Genomic DNA, 24823 nt, shown 5'->3' on the forward strand with positions numbered 1-24823 from the left:
CAGGCTGGTCTCGAACTCCCGACCTCAGGTGATCGCCCGCCTCAGCCTCCCAAAGTGTTGGGATTACAGGTGTGAGCCACTGCGCCCGGCTCTATTTTTATTTTTATATTTTTTGAGACAGGGTCTTGCTCCTTTGCGCAGGCTGGAGTGCAGTGGCATGATCCTGGCTCACTGCAACCTCCTCCCAGGTTCAAGCGATTCTCCTGCCTCAGCCTTCCGGGTAGCTGCCATTACAGTTAATATTACACACCAACACATAAACATCACTGGAAAGGAAATAGTATGGTCTAGATTATAAACAAGTTGCCCTTATAACTAAATGAAGTAAGCTAAATAAAGTGAGGCTGGGAGTATAGCCTCCTTATTACAGTCCTAATTTAAAATATCCTAAGTTTAGTAAATATATTAGTTAGGACTGAGCAGCTAGCTCGAATAAACACCAGCAGGGCCATGGTACTGTTTTATGGTTTTTAGAACAAGGTTAACAGAAAAATGGTCAACATACAGGTATGCAACAAATCTCAGTAAATGATACTGGATCTCACGTGTACACAAGGAAAGCATCACCCACAAAGGAAAGACATTGGATACCCAGGTTAGCTGAATAAGAGAAACTCAAAAATGATTTTCATGGCTGGGCACGGTGGCTCACGCCTGTCATTCCCAGCACTTTGGGAGGCTGAGGTGGGCAGATCACCTGAGGTCAGGAGTTCAAGACCAGCCTGGCCAACATGGCAAAACCATTTTTAGTCTCTAATAAAAATACAAAAATTAGCTGGGTGTGGTGGTGCACGCCTGTAATCCCAGCTACTCTGTAGGATGAGACACGAGAATCGCTTGAACCCCGGCAGGGTGGAGGTTGCAGTGAATCAAGATTGTTATCACTGCACTCCAGCCTGGGTGACACACTGAGACACTGTCAAAAAAAAAAAAAAAAAAAGATTTTCATGAAACTAAGCTTGGTAATCACTATATATATACACACATACATACATATATGTATTTTTTTTTTTTTTGAGATGGAGTCTCGCTCTGTCACCCAGGCTAGGGTGCAGTGGTGTTATTTTGGTTCACTGCAGCCTCTGCCTCCTGGGGTTCCAGCGATTCTCCTGCCTCAGCCTCCTGGGTAGCTGCCATTACAGGCATGTGCCACCACACCTGGCTGATTTTTTGTATTTTTAGTAGAGACAGGGTTTCACCATGTTGGCCAGGCTGGTCTCAAACTCCTAACCTCAGGTGATCCACCTACCTCGGGTTCCCAAAGTGTTGGCATTACTGGTGTGAGCCATGGCACCCAGCCTATTTTTTTTTTTTAGTAAAAAGAGTCTTTTGATCATATTGTTCCCTTTCAAAGCTGCTGCCACATTTTGTTTTTATTTTTTGAGACACGGTCTCACTCCGATTGCCCAAGCTAGAGTGCAGTGGCACGATCATGCTCACTGAAGCCTTGACCTGGGCACAAGTGATTCTTTGACCTCAGCCTCCCAAGTAGCTGGGACTACAGGCACACACCACCACACCTGGCTAATTCTTATAATTTTTGTAGAGACGGGGTTGTACCATGTTGGCCAGGCTGGTCTTAAACTCCTGGACTCAAGTGATCCTCCCACCTTAGCCTCCTAAAATGCTGGGATTACAGGCAAGAACCACTGCATCTGGCCTGCTTCCATGTTTTTAAGTTACAATTCAACTCTATTGCTGATAAATTTTGTTGTGTAGGAGATGCATGTCTTGGGTTGACTAACTTAAGAGTTACTAGCTATGGAGTCCCACAGAATACTAAAACCATATAGTAAACCAGTCTTCCAGAAGATAATGGATGTTTCAGTTGTAAAGATGTAAATTTGTATTTGAAGTGTTATCATTGGCTAATATAAAATAGATTTTTTACTATATTAGCAATAAAACAAAAATTTAATTATCGAAAGTCAATTAAGTACTAAAACACACACATACATACACTCCCTCTCTCACACATTTCAAAAATAAGATGCAAGGCACATAAGCAGCATTATATCAAACCAGAATGCATTAGGATATTGATTATATTTAAATAATTATTTTTCTTTTTCCTTCTGTAGGTGACGATGGCTTACTAGAATTTACCACAGTTACTTTAGAGTCTCCGAAAGCATTGCTGGCGGAGGCCTGACTGGGAGGCAGGGGATGCGACTCCTTACTTTGCAAAGGCTCCTCTGAGCCTTTTGCAACACCAGGACTTGATTGGTCAGTTTTCAAGACATAGCCTGATCCAAAGAGTTCTTCCATGAGACTGCTTTTCTTATCTCTGAAAGTTGTATCCTTCACTTTTATTCTGGAAGACTTACCAAATGAGGGCTCATACCCACTGTCGGAATGCTCTAGCTCCATTTCCTCTCTGTTACTGAGATGCTTGCCTGTACTATGACTGTACCTCATGTTGCCGGCATTGGCTGGCCCCCCTGAAGCAGGAAGCCCATGATGCAGGTTTTCAGTTGCTTCTGTGAATGAGTAATGTCTTCTTTGTCTGAGGGGGCCTTTCGTGTAGGGAGCAGTGCCTTTGCCAAGTGTGTCATCCACGCCAATTCTCTGCATGCTTCTTTTAAACTTTTCTCTTATTAGAACATCTTCTTGATTGCTTTCTCTTTCAGGATGAATAACTTCAATTATTTTTGGTGGTAGTTCTTGCTCTTCTTTCACAAAAATGGTTTTCTTTTCTTGGTCTTCTTTTTTGTCTTTTTGTCTTCCAGTATTCTCCAGCAGTATTTGGACTTCCAAATGTTTCTCTTCCCCTGATAAATCTATATTAGAAAAATAGGCAATTTAGTGCTGTTTAAAATGAATGGATCTCTATTTCAAGATGGCATGTCTAGTACACTTATGTGCACCGCCTCACAAGCACACTGAAATGACAGAAAAGGTAAGAAAATAGATGCATAGACAAAAGATTACAGAGAAAGGTGCTATTAACAAATGTGTTATGTTATAGTTTCTTGGAACTTCCCAAGCAGATGGGAATTATGAAGCCAAAAGAAAAATGACATTCATAGAAGAAGAAATAAAATTTGCCAATAAGGTTATTAATAGATGTTTAACATCACTAACTGGACATACTGCCAGTTGAAACAATGATGGCTGGGTGCAGTGGCTCACACCTGTAATTCCGGCACTTTGGGAGGCTGAGGCAGGAGGACTGTTTGAGCCCAAGAATCTGAGACCAGCCTGGGCAACATAGCGAAACCCTGTCTCTACAAAAAATACAAAAATTAGCTGGGTGTGGTGGTGTCTGCCTGTAGTCCTGGCTACTCAGGAGGCTAAGGTGGGAGGATCACTTGAGCCCAGGAGGACAAGACTGCAGTGAGCCGTGATTGTGCCACTGCATACCAGCTTGGGCAACAGAGCAGAGCTGTTTCAAAACAAAACAAAACAGAACAGAAGAACAGAACAGAACAGAATAGGACACAATGAGAACATTTTTCATCCATCCAATTGGCAAATAATTTCTAGAGCTGGTGAGAAGATGGGGAAATTGGAATGTTTGGTCCCCACTGGTGGGTGTGTTGTTGGTACAGCATTTTTGGATGGCAGTTTGGCAGTATCAACATTTTAGGTGAATATACTCTTAGACCTAACAACTTCTTCTTAGAACGAACCTACAAAAAATAGACAAGGATAAGTGCAACGATGTTCACTGAGGCGTGGTTTAGTAACAATAAAACCTCCTAAACATCTGCCAAAGGAATAATGGTTAAATAAGGTATGGCACGTGCAGTCTGTGGAATTCCAGGCAGTTATTATAGACAATGAGCTGGATCCATGTGAACTGATGGGGAAGGATGTTCCCACTACAGAATATAAGCACATGAGGGCAGGGTTTTGCATTTGCTTCCTCCTGTCTCCCTAATGCCTAGAACAGTGTCAGACACATAGTGCATGCTCAGAAAGTATTTGTCAAATGAATGGATACACTTTCTAGGACACTATGAATTAGGACAATGGACTGAAAAATAAGCAGAAAATTTAAACACACCAGTGACCACAGTGCAACTGCAACTGACGATCAGTTTCCACCAAACTGCAACAGAGAGAGTGGCTTTGCCGGTGAGTTCTGTCAAACTACTGTGTTATTTAAACATTATTTGGCCTTACAACTAAGGTGAGGCCCTTCCTGGGCCTCTACTGAAGGCCCAATGTGTTCAACAAGGGCTCTCCATGCTGCCTAAGGGAACACATCTGATTTGCAGCCCTGAATGAACTCTGGGACTCATTCATCATGCATGTACTTTCCTCAGAAGTTGCTCTTACCCAGCCTTGCGGGGCTGCAGCCAGATCTCCCACGAGTGGTAATGTAACATGAAAACAATGAGCCACATCTTCAAAATTCCAAAGGAAAATGACCCTCAACCTAGAGTTTCCTATCTAGGCAAGTATTAAGTGTAAGGGCAGAATAATGACACTTCCAGATGAGAGGTATACAAATTTACCTTACCTGCACCCATTTACAAGAAGCTAGTGAAGGTTGTGCTCTTTAAAACATGATGGAATTTACCAAGAAAGAGGAGGACTTGGCTTAGGAAAGAGAAGATCCAGTAGAGAAGGGGAGTGACAGGAATCTGCAGGAAATGATGAAGGGCAATCCCAGGATGTTAGCTGCACACCAGAGATGAGGAGACAGACTAGGACCCCCGCTCCATTAGACCTCCAGGTACCAAACACCAGGTGAGCCAGGGCCTTGGCCTGTCTTGCCCATGGCTGATGAAGTGTTGTACTCTCTATCAAACCCTGCAGTCTGGGCCAGCTGAGGACTCTCCTTGGACCCCAAAGAAGCAGTTTGTTTCCACCTACTCCCAAGAGCTGAAGGTAAGCTTTGGTGATCTTAGAACAGGAAAATCTGGGCAGCCCATTCTCTTGGCCCTAGCTCTCTTGGGCCTGCCCAGAAGAGCTCTGCCAGATGCCGTGGATCTGAGGGTTTTTCTATCTCCCAGGATGATTCAGGACCTCACCCACTGATTGGGCCCTTGTATATTCAAGGGAGCTGAAGCTGGAGTCCTTTTTCTGGAAGTCTTTATTCAAAAGTGGTAATATTGCCCTTTGCTCAGCTGGATTTGAATAATTTGCTACTCAGTTTTTCAAAGCTGAATATATTATTTAAGGATACTATTATGAAATGAATGTTTGTATTCCTTCCTCCCAAATTTCATATGTTGAAGCCGTAACCCCCAGTATGGCTATATTTGGAGACTGGGTCTTTAAGGAAGTAATTAAGGTTAAATGAGATCACAAGGTTGGGGCCTTCATGACGGAATTAGTGTCCTTATAAAAAGAAACACTGGAGCACTGGTGCTCTCTCCCCGACTCTCCTCGTGCGAGCACTAAGGAAAGGCCACATGAAGACATAGTGAGAAGCGGGACATCTAAAGCCAGGAAGAGGGCCTTAACCGAAGCCAAATGCCTAGAACCTTGATCTCGGACTTCCTAGCCTCCAGAACCATGAGAAAATAAATAAGTGTTGTTTAAACCGGCAGTCTGTGGTATTTTCTTATGGCAGCCCAAGCAGACGAATGTAGCTACATATAAAGACAGGGAGCTGTGAGGGAAAGCAAGGGAATGACTGGCCTAAAACCCAAGACGGTGGTGGTTTCTGGTGGGCAGGGCGAGGGGATATGATTGTGAAGGGCCCAAGGGTGTTCCAAGGAGTACTCATCCACTGTTTCTTAAGCAGGCTACTGGGTACGTAGGTGTTCCTTTCATTATAATTCTGGAAACGGTTTTATGTTTTTTTTTTAATTTTTTGAGACAGAGTCTCACTCTGTCACCCAGGTTGGAGTGCAGTGGCACGATCTTGGCTCACTGCAACCTCTGCCTCCTGGGTCCAAGCGATTTTCCTGCCTCAGCCTCCTGAGTAGCTGGGATTACAGGCACATACCACCATGTCCGGTTAAGTTTTGCATTTTTTAGTAGAGATAGGGTTTCACCATGTTGGCCAGGCTGGTCTCAAACTCTTGACCTCAGGTGATCTGCCTGCCTTGGCCTCCCAAAGTGCTGGGATTACAGGTGCGAGCTGCCATGCCCAGCTGTTTTATGTGTGCTTTATATACACATATAGTAATTCACAATTTTAAAGAAATCAGATAAGATAGACTTTAAAGAGTTAAAATTACCTTCATATTTTCTCTTAGAATCCTCTTGCTTTGGTAGTTTATTCACACAGTGAGGAATTTCATGATTTATTTCAGTTGATTTTTCTTTATGATCAATGTTTCCTGTTGCCTTTTTACCCTGTAATTTAGAAAAGCAGCAAAAACACATTTTGGGGGGTCTAGATAACTTAAAATTGCATTTTATTCTAATGACTACAAATACTTTTCACATAGAACAAGTGACTGTAGCCTATTTTGTTAAGACATGTTTAATTAGACACTGCAAGATTCCAAATTTGCTGTACCTTAGTTGTCAAAGGTGGAACATCTGATTTTTGGGTTCCCTGGTGTCTCATACTTGTGAATGGCAAAATTTTTCTGTCTGCTTGGACTGATTTTGTTGAAGAAACTATGGAACAGGTAGATTATATGTAAGAAACATATTTTACATTTGGATACAATATTGATTTTAAACATAAAATAACTTTTATGCAATGTAATAATAAAGTATACTAAGCATTTTCTAAATATTCTATATATATATATAAGCATTTGTTAGTTTCCTGTTTTTCCCTCCAGGGCCCTTGCTTTGTCTTACTTTGGGCCTCACAGTGTTCGAGTACAAAACAAGTAGGTGTTAGGATAAGACATTGTTGCTGTTGGAGGACAAGGCTGTCCTTTGTGGATGGGATTCAGCAAGGTAGACGTGTAATTGTGAGAGGCCAGGCCACCGAGCTATCCTGTGGCAGAGCTCTTGATTATCAGTGGTTAGACTGTCCATGCTGAAGCGCATGACCACTAAATCTAGACTGCACTTTCCTGAAAAGTGAAGGAAATTATATCATTTAAACAACCCCTCGGTTGATTCATTGTCTCTATTATTCTAGATTATAAGCCAGAAGCAAACAAAGGCAGGCAAGGAAATTTGAGGTTGTTGCATCTGGAAGTAAACATGTAGCTACTTCTTCTAATAAAACAGAGGTGAGTATTCCTATGGTACTTCTGAGTCGAATCTGTTGCTGGGAGATTTTGGGGGGAAAGCAGTGCACGTGCTCTTGAAGAAAAGAAGACTTCACCAATGAGAGGTATACACTAATGATAGTGGCATCAATATAGACGAATCTCAAAAACACTATGCTGAACAAAAGCAGCCAGATACAAAAGGGTTCATGCTGTGGGATTCCACTTACATGAAATTCTAGAACAGACAACCTAGGCTATTGTGACCAAAGGAAAGTCAGTGGTTGCCTCGGGTGAGGTAGGGGACTACTGACTGCAGGGGACACGAGGAAACTTCCTGGGGAGGTGGAAATATTCAATATCTTGATTGGGGTGGTGGCTCCATCGGTATTAACATCTGTCAAAACCCACTGAGCTGCGTGCACACTTAAAATGGGTGCATTTTATTGAGGTCAAGTATACCCCAATAAAGTTCATTTTGAAAAGCCATACACTGGCTAACAGATACACTTAGAAAGTTCACTTTTTGGCAGACATTTTGCTTCAAGCTGAAGTTATCCTCTTGCTCCACCTGAAGAAAGGACATAAAGGGGTGTGCTGAGGATGGGAGAACAGGAAAGCATTTCTATTCCTTTCTAGCCATGTCACCATCTCAGTCTCGTTATTCTTCTAGAATCACAAAATGTATTTTAATGCCTAATGAAGTGATTTTTGAAAATATCCATTATTTTGTCTATATAAATTAGGAAAATGACTAGATACTTAAAAATAGATTTTGAGCAAAAGTAATTAAAACATACCTTTTGGATAGTCCTCTGTGTCGTGTAAATTTTTAAGTATTCGATGACTATAGATGTTTTTAATTTCAAGCTCACGATCCTTTTCCTAAAAAGAACCACAAAACCAATTTTTCTATAAATGTTTGCTTTTGTCAACCCTGATTTCTTTTAAAAACAATTTAAATGAGCTCAGTATCCTATGAATAAAATCTGTAGATTTTAGAAGAAACAGAAATAGGCCATATCATCCTATACCATTCCTGACATCAAAAAGTACTAGCTCTTTAAACAAAGTGACACATTATTGTGATCGGGACAGTATTTTTGAAGAGCCTTGCAGGTCAGCTTGTCCACTGTTTTCCTTCTGTCCTGTGGGCCTTGAAGTTTATGAAATATTCTTCTGTACTGTGCACTACAGTAGCCATTAACTATATGTTGTGATTTCATTTAAATGAAAGTAAAACTAAAATTTAGGTCATCAGCCACACTATTTGTATTTCCAATAAGCGGTCAGCAGCTGTGTGTGACTAGTGACTACAGTATTGGATGGCACAGGTGAACATTTCCGCCATCTAATAGAAAGTTCTATGAGACAGGGCTACGTCTAGACAAGGGCAGGAGGGGAAAGCCTAGAACAAGGGTATCATTGTTCCGTTTTAAATTTCATAATGATTTTTTTGAGTCTTGGCAAAACAGACATTTTGAAACCTTAACTTGTTGAGGAACAAAGAAAGGGTTTTTATTAAATATCAAATGCTCCTTCTTACATGTACACCAGGAGGCAAGAAAGGCTTTGGACTCAAGACCATTGAATTTTAGTAACAACCATGGTTAAGAGAGGTGGGCATATATGAAGTAAGGAGGAAGGAACCCAGGGATGTCAGAGTGTGACAGACGTGCATGTGCACACACACACACACACACGGGGGGTGGGGCGGGGAGAGAGAGCTCTTGTCTCCTTGTGCCCCTTAGGGTCAAATCTATGGGCCAAGGGATATTCAGGGGGTGAGAAACATCTCTGAGGTTTGGGAAAGTCTCAGTGCAAGAGGCCTTGGCGTGGTCCAGGAAAATTGCAAGCCCCTTAAAAAGCGCCTCCCCCGCCGCCCCATTCATCATGGAGCTAAAGTAACATGGTATTGCCCAAGTGTAAGTTAGAAAGGGCTAAATACCCTCTCTAGGCCAGAGATTGTGCTTCCCTTACCCTTGCAACCAGTGGGACCTGTGGAGGGAGCTGCACCTGCCCTGGAGTCCTTAAGGTTACAGATCCAGGTGCTCCCATAGCACAGGCTTTGCAACAGAGAATCTAGCCAGGGATCAGATGGAGGATGCATCTCAGAGCATTTGCATCAACAGTCAGCAGGGGACGATCACCAGGATTTATTTGACCAGACTGAGAAGAGGCCAGGAGTTTTAGCAGCCACATTCAGTACACATCAGACAGGGTCCTGGGAATTTGATTTAAGACCAGTCACTCGTCAGGAGAACCAGCTCTAGAGAGGGGCCAGAGGGCAGAACACAGACCAGAGGCCTCTTTTTTACTCCACCAAGAGTACACATATGTTTTCTCTCCTGCCCAGGATGCCATCTCCACTGAGACAGAAGATAGGGATGAGGAGAAAGTCTGCAAGTCTAAGAGACAACCTAGCATAAGACTGTTTTGAGTTAGAAGAGACTGAGACAAGCTTTTATCCATTTCTTCTTGTCCAACTGCCATCCTCATCCCTAATTTGTGGGACTGGGGCTCATAAGGAAGTATGGCTTAGTTACAGAAAATAAAGAACATGACATATTTTTGTACCTGAATTGTACAGTGTAAATTTTCTACTCATTTGAATCATAAAATTAGTTTATTATCAGAGGTACACAAAGGGATAAAACATGAGAATATTAATCTTTTCTAGAATTTAAGTTTCTGGAGGCAAAAATGTTAACAGTTCATCTCTCTTTTCTTATTGTGGTAACAGCCAAAAGAACAGTAAATGCTGACAGTTCATCACCATGAAAAGTTGATCAGGTGTATTCTGGATAATAGCTTTCAGATGAAGGATACTGTGTAAAACATTTTAGAATGAGTTTTCATCCACATTGGTTAGGAAACATTTTCATATTTACAGGGACAAATTTTGATTACCTGAAAAATTCAGTTCTATCTTTTGATTTGGTCTGGACACTTGGAGGTCAGCAACCGAGAGCAGGAAGGAGGCACAACAACAACAGAAGAACAACAAGGGGCTGCGACAGGGGCGGCATGGGTCAAAAGGAAGCAACCTGGAGGACAGTCCTCCTTGCGGCTTGGAGCAGAGCTTCAGGTTGGGCACCACGACAGAGCTGGGCCAGAAGTCTAACACAGCCCGTTTGGAACACAACCTGGGATACTTGTGTGGTTGGGTTCAATCAGTCAAGGGAAACAAGAAGCTAATCCGTGGCTGGGAATGTTCATGGAATGCTCGTGGAATACTCAGCGCAAAGCCTGCCCGCAAGCACAAAGGGTATCAAGGAAGAGTTAAATGGGAAGTTGGGTCATGGTGTGGAATCATATTAAGGTCAGCATTGATGGCTTCCGGAACTTAGATAGAAAGCAGTGTCTTAATGCAGGAGTGTGACCGTAGCCTGGGTGTAAGACGGGTGGCAGTACCTCACGTGGGAGCTGTGGAAGGCTGACATCCCTCTTCTTACTTCGGCTCATACTGCAGAAGTGGGCCTAGAATTCGGTGTGGGATGACTTTGAAAATGAGTTTCAAAGTAAAGAAACGAACTTTTGACCTTTGGGACCAGACTCTTCCAAGCTCAGGCAATGACTTTCGTTAATGTGGCAGACTGTATTTTCGTAGAATTCCCACGACAAGATTTCTAGTCCTATATGCTCTTCAACAACCTCGTGACTCGCTACCAAAAGGTGGAGTTCACTGCTTGAACTGCCTAGGACTGCCCTGACAAATGCTGTGAGGCAGAAGTGATGCTGCGTGACTGCCAAGGCTAGGTCATAAAAGGCAGTATTGCATCTGTCTGGTTCTCTCCCCCTCTCTCTCTCTCTCTGTGTGTGTGTGTGTGTGTGTGTGTGTCTGTGCATATTTTACTTTGTGATTGTCTATGTTTGGTTTCATTAATCTACAAAAAAGAAAAGCCCCTTTTTATCTTCCAGAAATTCTTTGTTAGATCTGGTAGTTGTGGTATCCTTTCTGGGATTCTGGATTATTTTATTTATTTTTAGAGACAAGAGTCTCTCTCTGTTGCCCAGGCTGGAGTGCAGTGGCGCCATCACTAAAGCCTCTAACTCCTGGGCTCAAGAGATCTTCTGCCTCAGCCTCTGGAGTAGCTGAGATTACAGGCTTGTGCCACCATGCCCAGATAATTTCTAAATTTTTTTGTAGAGACAGGCTTTGTTCTGTTGCCTTGGCTGGTCTTGACTTCTTGGGCTCAAAAGATCCTTCTGCCTCAACTTCCCAAAAAATGATGTAAGCCACCATGCCTGGCTTGGAGTGTTATTTTAAAAATAACATTTTCTGTCATTTCCATGGGGCTTTGGCAGGGAGGGACAAAAAGCATGTGTTCAGGCCACCTTCTTGATCTAGCCATTTCTACTCTTTTAAAAATGCATAAAATATGTAATTTCAAAAGCATTTTTCCCTTTGAAACTTTATTATACAAATTAAAATATATAAAAAAATAAAAGTAGAATAGTACAGTAAACCTCCATGAGCCCATGAACCAGCTTTACTAATGAGCAACTCATGTGCTGTTTCCCACTCTCTCTGACCACTCCCCAGCCCTGGCTTATTTGAAGCAAATCTAGACCTCTAAGAACTTATTTCAGTATCTGTAGCAAACAAGGGTATCCCTTTTAAAACCTAACTGCAGTATCTTCATTCCACTTCCCCCAATCAATAATTCCTTCACATAATCAAATATCCAGTTTGTTTAACATTTTCCCCATTTTCTATAATTTTTAAAAGGTTTGTTTGAATTAGAATCTAAACACGGTTCAAAACACTGCGACTGATTAATATATCTCTTACTGTCTTTTAATCTATAGATTCTCTCACCTCTTATTTTTTCTGCTTTGCTATTTAATCGTAGAAATGGGGGTATCTGTAATGCAGTTTCCCACAGTCTCATGCTGCTGACTGCATCCCATCCTGAGCATGTTCCTCTCCCCTCTTCTTTTTTCAATTGGTAGGTAGAGCCCAGTCTGTAACTAGGTTTAGGTTCGGTTCGTTGGCATGAGTAGGTGGTGGTGTGTACCTCTGTCAGGAAGCGCGTATCTCTTATGTGATACTAGGAGCCACTGATGATCATTGATTAGAGCCACTAATTCATTAGGAGTTTCCAAAATAGTGACAATTCTAATCCTGTCATTCCTTCTTCATTATTGAGTGGAATGCTTTTATAAGGAGGATCTTACCCCCTCACAAACGATTTGGTTACTCTGAGGAGTCGTTCATACAGGGAAGGTAAAAATGTTTGCTTCTTGTCCTCTACTGACCAGTCTTCAAGACAGCATGCTGTTCCCTAGTATCCTCCACAAGTGACTCATCGCTGAGGTGTTTAGTTTTTTAAGTATCATTATGAAGTGTGGATTCATTTGATAAGTTTTAACCTGGGCAGTTATCTTTATTGATCCTCAAATATCCCCATCTTTGGCCAGTAAGAACCTATTCTAGATGGGCCTGAGTCCTTTTGATACTACCCTAATGGTCCTTAATAGTTTCTTTGCTTTTGTATGACAATACGTTCCAGGTTCATCTAGTGCATTTCCTGCACCAGACCTAGAATTTTTTTAGGGAGCCTTGGTTTGTTTCAGTGGGATATGGAACTTACAGACCATAATCTGGGTGCTGGAGGTGTTCATTGCTCCTGGTTACTCTGAGAATATTGCATACTTTCACTTCAGATCAAAATCAGGACTGTAGGATTTTTATTTGACTCTATCTTACTTCTGTATTTTTTTTTGTCCATCCCCCAAATCCCAGTTCTCAATGACAACACCATAATCTATCAGGAGCTTTATCCCATAAGATACACACAACATTCTCAAAACAACAACATCAACATCATTACCAACTATATCATTACTAAACAGTGTAAGATTTTTTTGTAAAGTTATTTGTGTCCTTACAGTGTATCTCACTGGCCATATGCAATGACATTATGTGTTTTAAGTCACTTGGAATGGCTTCTTTCTGTGGCTTTGTGCCACCAATAGGATACAGTCAGCGTTCCCTGTCTGCAGGTTCTGCATCCTGCGGTTACAAAGGGCTAACTGTATACACATTTGGGTTCATCTGCATTTTACTTTGGATATTTAGGGATAGCTTTTTATTTTATTTTATTTTTGAGACAGAGTCTCGCTCTGTCACCCAGGCTGGAGTGCAATGGCACGATCTTAGCTCACTGTAATCTCCGCCTCCTGGGTTCAAGCATTTCTCCTGCCCCAGCCTCCTGAGTAGCTGGGATTACAGGCGCGCACCACCACACCTGGCTAATTTTTTTATTTTTGTATTTTTGTAGAGATGGGGTTTCACTATGTTGGCCAGGCTGGTCTGGAACCCCTGACCTCAGGTGATCCGCCCACCTTGGCCTCCCAAAGTGCTGGGATTACAGGCATGAGCCACCGTACCCAGCTGCTTTTTAGTTTTTTTTACATTTAATTCTGCTTCATACTTATGGAAATATTTTCATGGTTCCATAAAGATATTCATGAAATCTAGGTTCTAGAGCTGTCCCTTCTACTCTATTCTCTCTTTTTCTGCTGTTATCCTATTACTGGTTTATTTTTTAAATGTAGGCAAATAGATGGATATATTTCTATTGCTTCCTTTATCTTAAATAGGATTGTATTAGTCCTTTTTCAGGCTGCTTATAAAGACATAACTGAGTCTAGGTAATTTATAAGGGACAGAGGTTTAATGGACTCACAGTTCCACATGGCTGGGGAGGCCTCACAATCATGGTTGAAGACAAAGGAAGAGCAAAAGGACTTCTTACATGGCAGTGGGCAACAGAGGACTTGTGCAGGGGAGCTTCTTTTTATTTATTTATTTAATTTTTTAATTTTTAATTTTTTTTTGAGATGGAGTCTCGCTCTGTTGCCCAGGCTGGAGTGCGGTGGCGCGATCTCCGCTCACTGCAAGCTCCGCCTCCCGAGTTCACACCATTCTCCTGCCTCAGCCTCCCAAGTAGCTGGGACTACAGGTGCCCGCCACCATGCCTGGTTAATTTTTTGTATTTTTTAATAGAGATGGGGTTTCGCCATGTTTGCCAGGATTGTCTCCATCGCCTGACCTCGTGATCCACCCACCTTGGCCTCCCAAAGTGCTGGGTTTACAGGCGTGAGCCACCGCACCCAGCGGGGGAGTTTCTTTTTATAAAACCATCAGATCTCATGAGACTTATTCACTATCACAAGAACAGCATGGGAAAGACCTGCCTCTATGATCTAATTACCTCCCACTGGGTCCCTCCCCTGACATGGGGGAACTGTGGGAGCTACAATTCAAGATGAGATTTGGGTGGGGACACAGCCAGACCATATCAAGGATATTACAGTTTCGTTTGCCTTCCTTTCTTCCCTTACCAGTGTATCCTAGAGATTATTCCGTAGTAGTACATCAAGATTCTTCATTGCTGTTTACAGATATATAGATATCCATTGTGTGGAGGTACATTTAATTTTCTTTTTAAAAGTAAATTTGGATCTTACTGTATATAGAATTTTCTATCTTTTCATTAAGCATTTCATTAAGTATTAAGCATTTCTCTGTTAAAAATGGTTATTTTTATTTTTATTTTTTTAAATTTTTTTGAGATGGAGCCTCACTCTGTCACCCAGGGTGGAGTGCAGTGGCACAATCTTGGCTCACTGCAACCTCTGCTTCCCAGGTTCAAGCAATTCTCCTGCCTCAGCCTCCCGAGTAATGGGATTACAGGCACGCATCACCATGCCAAGCTAATTTTTGTATTTTTAGTAGAGACGGGGTTTTGCCATGTTGGTCAGGCTGGTCTCGAACTCCCAACCTCAGGTGATCTGCCCGCCTCGGCCTCCCAAAGTGCTGGGATTACAGGTGTGAGCCACCATGCCTGGCCAGAAATGGTTTTTTAATGGCTGCATGTTATTCATATTCATATGTCTGCATGAGGAAGCATAAAATTTATTTTAAAATTCCCCAATTGTGTCTCCATATGTGTGTGTGTTTGCTGTGACCAGGGGATCTTGAAGTCTCTTCTGTTAGATTTCTCAGCTAGCTGCAATAGCCATGCCTACGTTCTGTGTATTCTTTTTGAAGTTTCCTGGAACTCCACAGAAGAAAGGAACTCTTTTTTCTTCTTTACAAAGGGAAAATTTTCTTTCTTTCATCCTCCAAATCCCAGTTCTCAATGATACCAACATAATTCATCAGATGAATTATCCAACTCGTCCAGCTCCGCCCCAACTCCTCACCCCCCACTATTCTTCTCCTGTCTCTGAGTCATCTCAAGGCTCCTGGAAAATCTAAATTGCCTAATTGTCATAAAAAAGTTAAAGATCAGGCTGGGTGTGGTGGCTCACACCTGTAACCTTAACACTTTGGAAGGCCAAGGCAGGAGGATTGCTTGAGCCCAGGAGTTTGAGACCAGCCTGGGCAACACAGCGAGACCCCGTCTCTACAAAAATTTTAAAAATTAGCTGGGTATGGTGGCATGTACCTGTGATCCCAGCTACTTGGGAGGCCGAGGTGGGAAGATCGCTTTAGCCCAGGAGTTCGAGGCTGCAGTGAGCCAGGATGGTGCCACCGCATTCTAGTCTGGGCAACAGAGCAAGACCCTGTTCAAAAAAAAAAAAAAAAAGAAAAAAGAAAGAAAGGGAAATTATTGATATGGTGCTAAATTTCTTATGTTAATATCCTAGCCCCCATGGTGATACTTTTACGACGTGGGCCTTTTGGGAGGTGATTAGGTCACAAGGGCAGAATCCTTGTGAATGGGATTAGTGCCCTTGTAAAAGAGGCCTAAAGGAGCTCATTTTTGCCTTCCTTAAAAATAAAAAAGTTAAAGATCCTTGTCTTAAAGAATCAAGCTTAAGATTTATTAGTTGAGGCTTGAAACAGCGTATTTCTTAAGCATCTTATCTAAATTGTTGGACATTTTACCAATCTTGAAGGCAGAAAGATAGCAAAAAGCCTGACAAAATATTTTAAAAATTCTTATTTTTAAAGCAGTATACATATTTTTAAGACAGTTTTTCAAACACATTTGTAAGTAAAACTAAGATAAATTTATGAGTCATTAAAATTTATCTTAAATATTATATATTTTTAAACGTTAATTTTGAGTTACATTAAAATGTTAACAAACGCTGTATTACTTAACGTGATGAAATAGGAATGCTAACAAGAAGGCTTGTTAATGAATAGAGTTTTTATTTTTCTAAGACAGTACACATTCGCCAAGCTGTTAACTCATTCTAATAATTGCAGATCCTTTGTCTGTTCATATGATTGTAGAGAAAATATCTGAGAAAGATATTAATGAAGTTACATAATTTAGGCCAGGTGTGGTGGCTGACACCTGTAATCCCAGCACTATGGGAGACCAAGGCAGGTGGATCACTTGAGCCCAGGAGTTCAAGACCAGCCTGGCCAACACGGCAAAAGCCCGTCTCTACTAAAAATAACAAAAATTAGCCAAGCGTGGTGTTGCATGCCTGTACTCCCAGCTACTCAGGAGGTTGAGATAAGAGAATCACTTGAACCTGGGAGGCAGAGGCTGCAGTGAGCCGAGATCATGCCACTGCACTCCAGCCTGGGTGACAGAGCAAGATTCTATCTCAAAAAAAAAAAAAAAAAAAAAAAAAAAGATAAACAGAACTGTGGATGGGGGCCCAGGCCCCCTGCAAAGGGGAGAGGAGCCTTATATATGTATGTAAAATAAAAAATCACTTAAAGATATAATAGACATAAATAGCTCATATATTTCGGGAAACAGGATTTCATTCTTACATTTTGTTTTAAAAGAAATACCTTAAGTTTTTGTTGAAGGTGTTTTACTTCCACCTGCAGAGTCTTGGTAGCTGTCTGAGCTGCTAAAGTCTTCCGAGTCTCAATAGCCAGCTGCCGGCTAAAGGCTCTGCAGTTCAATCTCAGTTGTTTTTCCAAGCTCTGAAAACAGTGTATATTATAATTATTCTGCAACCAAGTTAGTATGTTAAAAACTTCAATTATCATGGAACTAACTACATTTATGAAAAGTGCACATTTTCAATACAATTTTAGTGAATGACTTATACAAGGGACATATATTAGAATGAAGTATAACCGAAAGAAAGACCCCAAATCCCAGATCCCAGCTCTAGAGAACAAATATCACACGTTTGGAGCCTGTTTTTTACATATTCTAAAATTTGATTTAACAATTCATTTTTTTTTTTTTTTTTCTAAGTTGGAGTCTTGCTCTGTTGCCCAGGCTGGAATGCAGTGGTGCGATCTCGGCTCACTGCAACCTCCACCTCCTGGGTTCAAACGATTCTCCTGCCTCAGCCCCTGGGTAGCTGGGTTTACAGGTGCACACCACCATGCCTGGATAATTTTTGTATTTTTAGTAGAGACAGGGTTTTGCTGTGTTGGCCAGGCTGGTCTCAAGCTCCTGGCCCACCTCGGCCTCCCAAAGTGCTGGTATGACAGGCGAGAGGCCACTGTGCCCTGCCCGATTTAAACATTCTGACCAGATCCTGAAAATCAGTAGACATCATGGATGGGCATTCCCAGACAACAGAAACTGAATGTTATAAAAGGGACTCAAACCACCACATCCATCCACACTGATGGACTGTAAGACAATGAAATGACTGATTTAACTCAATAACCATCCATAAATAGATTCATCTGCTCTCTGGAATGAGAACTATTTTACTGGAGAACTGTTAGATCTGGACTGGACAGAAAGCTTAGCAAAAGGACCACTTTTCTGTGTTTTAACATAAAGTGGGACCTCCTCCATGATAACAGCAGTACTTTCCCAAACAGGAAAAGTGGAAGACATGGAAAGCTACAAGGGGAAAGAATCACTAAAAATACCACTCCCTAAAACATTAATGTTAAAGAAATAACATGTTTTGGTCCACAAAACAGTTTTCCTCCACTAAATGCCTACAACCAAACAGAAATTTCTTATACTTGGTAAGTGCTTTTTGTATCAAAGAAAATAGTTATGGAATTTGTTTTGGTTTTATGTATAGATATAAAAACATGAACTACTTAGATACATACATGAAAACAGATTTGCTTTTACATGACAGACATACGCTAAGATGAATACAATATTACCTAAAAGGCCCAATAATATCACTTTGGTATACAAGAGTGAAAACTGAGGTTGCTCATTATTTTCTGTAGATCACATATTAATTTCATGTGAAAAAAATTTATTGGAAAATAGAGAATTTTAACAACAGAAGAAATAACTGAGATTAAAACGTGGAGGAAATGAACCTGGTATTTACTTACTTCAAGATCATAGAAAATACTCATGTTTCAGCATCAAATATTACAGAATTAAATCCTAAATTAATTCCATTTATGTTTATGTCTATACAGACTCAAACTAGCTAATGTAAGATATGCAGGAGAATTCTTAATATGATATCAATACCTTCTCCCAAGTCATCCCTTATAATGTAATCCCCAGGCTTTTGACAACCAAGTGCTGTTGAGGAAAATCAATCCAGTCATCTCTTTAATTATTTTAATTCCTTTTCCTTCCCTACTACCCAGGAACATTATCTGGGAAAAACTGCTATTTTGAAAATAACTACAAATGTCTGTGTGGTAATGCCTGGCCAAAATGGTGAGGGAGAATACAAAGGCCCTGAACGGATGCACTGAGTAGGTTTTTAGGGAAGTAGCCCTTTAATCAACAGTTTAAGGTAGAGGGTTGACTTCAAAGAGAGGTTTCACGTAACACAATGCAATCTTTTCAGCACAGGGAAAAAGTCCCTTAGCACTGTAGCTGTGCTCTCTTAGAGAATGGTCATTTCCAGATAAACCAGTCCAGCCACAGAGTGAACTCTTGTGCACTGCAACAGATGAACATTTCTAGTTTGAGCTGCTTCTGTTTTTCCTTCAAACCACTCCCTTTCTGTGCCCTCTATTAGACAACATAATTATTTAGTGCAGCACGCCAAGCAAAGCAGTTAGTAATGCTTTGTTACAGAGGGGGCGCATCCATGATTAATTCACCCCCTCTCTCTATTAACTTTGGAATCTTAAACTGTCTGGGCCCCTGAAATACAGACCTGTATTTTTTTGTCATTTGCGTCCATTTTTGTTGTGATAATAGATAATTTATGAGTGAGTTCTTCCCTTTCTGCAAGGTTTTTGTCTTCAGAAAGTTTCTGCAGTGCCTGCAAGGTATCTTTAGTCTTCAGTAACTGGCTGTCAGTTTCTCTAAGTTTCCTAGATACAGTTCTTTCCTTTTCCTGGGATTTCCTAAGTAGTTGCCTTAAATTTTTTACTTCATTCTGATGTTTAGCCATAATTTGAGGTAGATTATTTTGTGAATTCTCATATTTTCCTATAGCTTTCAAATGCCTAAGCTGAAGTTGTTTCAAAAATTGGTTTTCTGTAAGGATGGCTTCCAATTTATGATGCATATCAGCTAATTCATTTTTTAGTCCTTTAATTTTATGAAGCCTTGCTGAGAGTATTCGATGAGCCATAGCATCTCTTCTTTGGGCAATCATATGGATTTGAGAATTAAAGAGTGATGCATTCCAGGTGTGCTTTTTTTCAACTGATATTTCCTTCTGGCCTGTGTAAGCAGAAAATCCAGTTTATTACTAGTAAAATATACAGATATGCAAATATGCACATAGGCATAATCTCTCTCCCATGACCCCATGCACACACACCACACACATACACACAAGCATAAGTGTAACTAGAAGGGGACAAAACTATCATTTAATGAATACCCATGCTTTAGGCTAGGTACTTTATATATAACTACCTCATTTAATACAATTCTTTAAGATCAGTCGTAATATATTTTATAGCTGGAGATTTTACATCATTTGTCCAAGATTACATAGCCACGAAGTGACACAGAATGGATTGAAAACCAAGTCTTCTTTGAGTCTAAAATCTGTACTTAGATTTCTATTATAACAGCTAGACTAAAAGCTGTGATAATAGGCCAGGTGCAGTGGCTCATGTCTGTAATCTCTACACTTTGGGAGGCTGCAGTGGGAGGACTGCTTGAGGACAGGAGTTTGAGACCAGCCTGATCAACAGAGTAAGATCCCATCTCTAAAAAACAATTTTTAAAAATGTTTATTTTTATTTTTTTTTGAGATGGAGTCTCCCTCCGTTGCCCAGGCTGGAGTGTAGTGGCGCAACCTTGGCTCACTGCAACCTCTGCATCCCGGGTTCAAGCGATTCTCCTGCCTCAGCCTCCCGAGTAGCTGGGATTACACGTGTCTGCCACTATGCCCTGCTAATTTTTGTATTTTTAGTAGAGATGGAGTTTCACCATGTTGGCCAGGCTGGTCTCAAACTCCTGACCCTCAAGTGATCCACCCTCCTTGGCCTCCCAAAGTGCTGGGATTACAGGTGGGAGCCATTGTGCCCGGCCTCTACAAAATTTTGAAAAGTAGCCTAACATGGTGGCACATGCCTATAGTCCTAGCTCCTCAGGAAGCCTTGGCGGGAGGATCCCTTGAGCCCAGGAGTTTGAGGCTGCAGTGAGCTATGATTGCACCACTGCATTCCAGCCTGGGTGACAAAGTGAGACCCTGTCTCAAAAACAAACAAACCAACCCCATGACAATAGCTGAAATTTACTAAGTGCTTATCATATGTCAGGCATTAAACTAAATGCTTTCTGTAGATTATCTGATGTAATCCTTTCAACAATATGTTATGGGTAATTAGAGTGTAACATGAGAATCCAATGTAAAGAACTTATATATTCAAAATGACCCTCAAAAGGTCATCAAATTGCATAAGAGTCTATCTATTTATACAGATACCGATTTTCCATCTGTCAATAAATCCAACACAGTTACTTTTTCCTGTTACTTTGGCTGGGCACCAAATGAAGTAATTGGCATGTGTCCAGGGGTCTATCTTAAACAAAAAGTCTCTAAAAATTATCACAGTTAGCACCAAACTTACCTAATTGAATTTGAGTATGTTAAAAACATTTGTAAATCACTGTACTATCATCCCATTTTAAAGATAAACACATGGAAGCTTGGGGATGTCCCTTGTCAATGAGCACACAGCTAGGAAGTGGTGAGACAGAGCCCATTGTCTATGTGCCTATGCTAGTGCCCCACAGGTGTGTGCATTTGTAGGATATAGAGGTATATGTATGCGTGCACCTGTGTATGTAAATATATATGTGGTGTGCAAGTGTATGTATTCATATATCTAGATTCGGAGAAGGAGAAATTGAAACTGGATTCTAAACTCTAAAAATGTCTGATCCTCATTCTGGAGAGGGAAGGATACTTAGTGGCCAGTGTCACCCAAGTCCTAACCTTAAACTACTGGTCCAAGTGTGGACACATCTGAGATGTGGCTTAATATGTCTGCTCCAGGTGGTGGGAAAGGCAATTCTACCTGTGATAGAAACAATGAACCAAGAGAGCCAAAGCATGCTTTCTGGGGATAAAACATTTGAATCATAACTATGAAAGAACTCATAGATTATACAACACAGTATAACATCAATAACTGGTGGCCTGTCTTTGCAATTATACCTTCAAGTGTATTTATTTTCCCATGGTTTAGTAGGGACTATGGCTGAATATTAAGTATTTTAGAATAGGCTTCTGAGCACACTAAGTGGAAAGCAGAGCAGGCCAGCCTCTAGGACATCTACTAGAAGGCCTGCGAAGAGGTGTCTGTGGTTTTGTTGAGGCCGTACACTTTAATACTCTGGGCACTGGCTAGGGAAGCTCTAGACCCAGGCCATATGGATCAGGCTGGTTTAAAATAGGGGTGGGCGAGGACTGACATGTTCTACACTATGGCCAGCATGACTGAACCTGACCCCCAACTTGTAATGTCTTCCAGCTCTTAGGTGCTCTGACCCTGGAGGAGAGGGATTTCACTGAGATGAGAAGGATGCGTGATGGGATCCATGGGCACTGGAGGCTTATATTTCCCTCTCATGCCATGCTCAAGTGATGGGAGGGCAGAGGCATGAGAGGGTGCTAAGGGACTAAACGCCATGGCCACAGGAGTCAAGAAGTGCACAGAGGGCATGGATGCGTTGGAAAGGGGAGGTGCTGGCCTTTTAAAGATCATATGGCTTGGACAAGGAACATGTAAGTGGTAAAAATGAAGGGCAGAGGCTTCTCCCCCAGTATTCTTCTTCGTGTGAGGCCCTTTCCATGTCCCTGCCCCCTCATATTCCCTTATTCCCCAAACGTGTCTGAGATTGACTTTCCTGTCTACCCTAGTGAGTGGGTGGGGAGGACAAGCCAGGTTTGTTGGCTTCAGAAAGGTAAGTACACCACTTGCATTTGAGGGGTATGTAACAAATTCATACTGTATCCATCATGCATACTTGATGGAGGAATATATACTCCAAGAGTAATCAGCTTTAAAAAGCTAAATTATAAGGTACTTAGAATTCGAAATGCAATTTCTCTCTTGTAGAAAGTTTTATAAATGCCAACTGCCCTCTTGCATGATCCCACAAAAGCTTACCATCAATATAAAATGTAGTATATAGATTCAAGATCTCTTATTGTAAACCCTTGGAACCAGACTGTTTCAGAATTTGGGGGTGGGTTTTAAAGGTGAGTGCATATATGGTATTTTCCACAGTTCTCTCATTGGGGTCTGGAACAACACCCTTTAATGAAACTATATTTTTTGCAGTGAAATTATAATCACTATTCACACTAAGTGAAATAAGTAAAGATCTGTTTCATATTAGTTCAAATAAGGTTTTTGTTGCCAAATCAACTTTGATGCCAAGGATATGAAAGATGTTGGGTTTTTGGAGATTTGTAAATTTCAAATGTGGATAAGGAATTGTGTGTTTGTAGGATCTAACTATGATGTTCATTTTTGATGGAGTCCAGGCATGAGAGAAGTAGTGGACTTTTCATTTCCTGCCCTGGGCCTTGCCAGTGGAGGTAGGACCCCCAGCTCTCTAGAAAAGTAACATTTAACCTTTTGAGACTCTGATGAAAGGTACAGGGCCTTCTAGAAAAGTTTACAAACACACATAGACACAAAAAAATGCATAGAATTTCATGGGGTTCACAGACATGTGTCTTAGATAAAGAATCCCTGCGCTATAGCAGGGGAACTGAAGATTCTGGGTGTTCCAGAAGTGGCACAGAGGGTCCTGGACACAGCTGGTAACAGCAGACTGGGGATGCAAGATGCAAGGTGGACATGGTGGTGGCAGATGCACTCCCCAAACAGCAGGCCCTTTATTGTCCTCCTGTTGACTGAAGTGCTCTGATGGTCAACATGGACAACAGCCCCAGCTGTTTCTATATAAGGAATACTTATGAGCTCAAGATTGCCTCAAATGGGAGGAAGGAATTACAGTCTGGGCAGGGAAGGAGGAAGAAAGGAGATCAAAGATAACACAAGCGAATTCCAATTTGGACAGCTGGGAGTTGATAGAGCTGGTACTTTAAAAATCTACAAAGAGCCGGGTGTGGTGGCTCACGCCTGTAATCCCAGCACTTTGGGAGGCCGAGGCAGGCGGATTACGAGGTCAGGAGATCGAGACCATCCTGGCTAACACGGTGAAACCCTGTCTCTACTAAAAATACAAAAAATTAGCCGGGCGTGGTGGCGGGTGCCTGTAGTCCCAGCTACTCAGGAGGCTGAGGCAGGAGAATGGCGTGAACCCGGGAGGCAGAGCTTGCAGTGAGCCGAGATCGCGCCACTGCACTCCAGCCTGGGTAACAAGAGCAAGACTCTGTCTCAAAAAAAAAAAAAAAAAAAAAAAAATCTACAAAGAAATGACATTATTAACAGCCTTTTGAACCATCTCTGTTTCAAAAGATGGTGTTTGCCAATGTCTCACCAGACTTGGAGACCATCCTCTTGGGGTGCTGAGATAGGTATTTACATTTCACTGGCAATTCAAACACTGATTCTTCAGCTGAGATGAAAGGCAAGAAGCCAGTGAAATCCAAGTATTGTGGTACTCTGTAACAAGGCCACCTGTTAACTAAAAACGGAACTAACCTCACTAGTAGGCTCCAGTAGGGTAAGCCATGCAGGGGGCTAGGCTTTACATGTGAAGCCTTTCTGTTATTTTATAATTACTCTTAATTTCTCTATTTCCTAATTTCTTCTATAAAAGTTCACCTATAATACACATTTACAATATGGGAAAACAATAAAACTGAGTATGAACCACTTCAAACACTAGTGCAGTAAAATAACATCATTATGACAGAAATTTGGTCTTGCTTGGGAAATTTTACTCCTTACCTTTAGATTGGGAGATTTTAGAAACATTATACTTTTTCTTCTCCTTTTCTTTTACCACAGGCTGCTTTAAATAATTTCTATTAATAGCCTTTTCTGAACAATCACAGAGAAAGTCTTCTGAATAATCATACTGAGAACTTAAACTTCCACAGGAGCACTGAGATCTGCTATAATCAACACTCTTATTGGAAGCATTACTGTTCCGTGAAAAATCGCCTGTGCCTGGGCTTCTCTTGCATTCTGCAGACCTCCTATTGTTTTCTAATGCCATGCTGGAGAAATGCTCATCTATATTTGTTTTTGTTAGATCAGCCAAAGACATAGCAAACAACCTAATAAAAGAAAAGTAAAACCTAATAAAAGTATTTTTGAATTTATTGACATTAAAATGAACTTATGCTTTATTTTATATATATATATATATATATATATATTTTTTTTTTTTAAAGACAGGGTCTCACTCTGTTGCCTAGGTTGGAGTGCAGTGGTGTGGCCATGGCTTTCTGCAGCCTTGACC

General features: G+C 41.3%; 1 protein-coding gene and 1 long non-coding RNA gene across 26 annotated transcripts in view; one reads left to right on the forward strand and one right to left on the reverse strand.

Annotated features, from left to right (window-relative positions):
• Positions 1-1817: 1817 nt before the first annotated feature.
• LCA5L (lebercilin LCA5 like) overlaps positions 1818-24823 on the reverse strand; it is a 40288-nt gene continuing 17282 nt past the window's right edge. For 18 of the 24 annotated variants that reach the window (XM_009432237.5, XM_063803364.1, XM_016938400.4 and 15 more), the window contains 6 exons: positions 19125-19639; positions 16855-16992; positions 7880-7964; positions 6425-6528; positions 6141-6258; positions 2012-2780 (listed from right to left, as the gene is read on the reverse strand). In XM_009432237.5, coding sequence (XP_009430512.4) covers positions 2050-2780; positions 6141-6258; positions 6425-6528; positions 7880-7964; positions 16855-16992; positions 19125-19571 — 1623 coding nt within the window. In that variant the 5' untranslated portion in view covers positions 19572-19639 and the 3' untranslated portion in view covers positions 2012-2049. Of the gene's footprint in view, positions 2781-6140; positions 6259-6424; positions 6529-7879; positions 7965-16854; positions 16993-19124; positions 19640-24306; positions 24639-24823 lie in introns of all 24 variants that reach the window. The other 6 variants (XM_009428776.4, XM_009427458.4, XM_009428370.4 and 3 more) reach the window with 2 other exon arrangements.
• Positions 2776-24456, forward strand: LOC104002082 (uncharacterized). 2 transcript variants are annotated; one of them, XR_010154515.1, is made up of 5 exons: positions 3995-4080; positions 4768-4839; positions 7007-7100; positions 21910-22163; positions 24367-24456. It is a non-coding gene; the product is annotated as an uncharacterized LOC104002082 (long non-coding RNA). The 2 variants fall into 2 exon arrangements; XR_010154516.1 differs by lacking the exons at positions 3995-4080; positions 4768-4839 and adding an exon at positions 2776-2899.

The sequence above is a fragment of the Pan troglodytes genome, chromosome 22 (assembly GCF_028858775.2).
Source record: "Pan troglodytes isolate AG18354 chromosome 22, NHGRI_mPanTro3-v2.0_pri, whole genome shotgun sequence".
NCBI classification, from domain to species: domain Eukaryota; kingdom Metazoa; phylum Chordata; class Mammalia; order Primates; family Hominidae; genus Pan; species Pan troglodytes.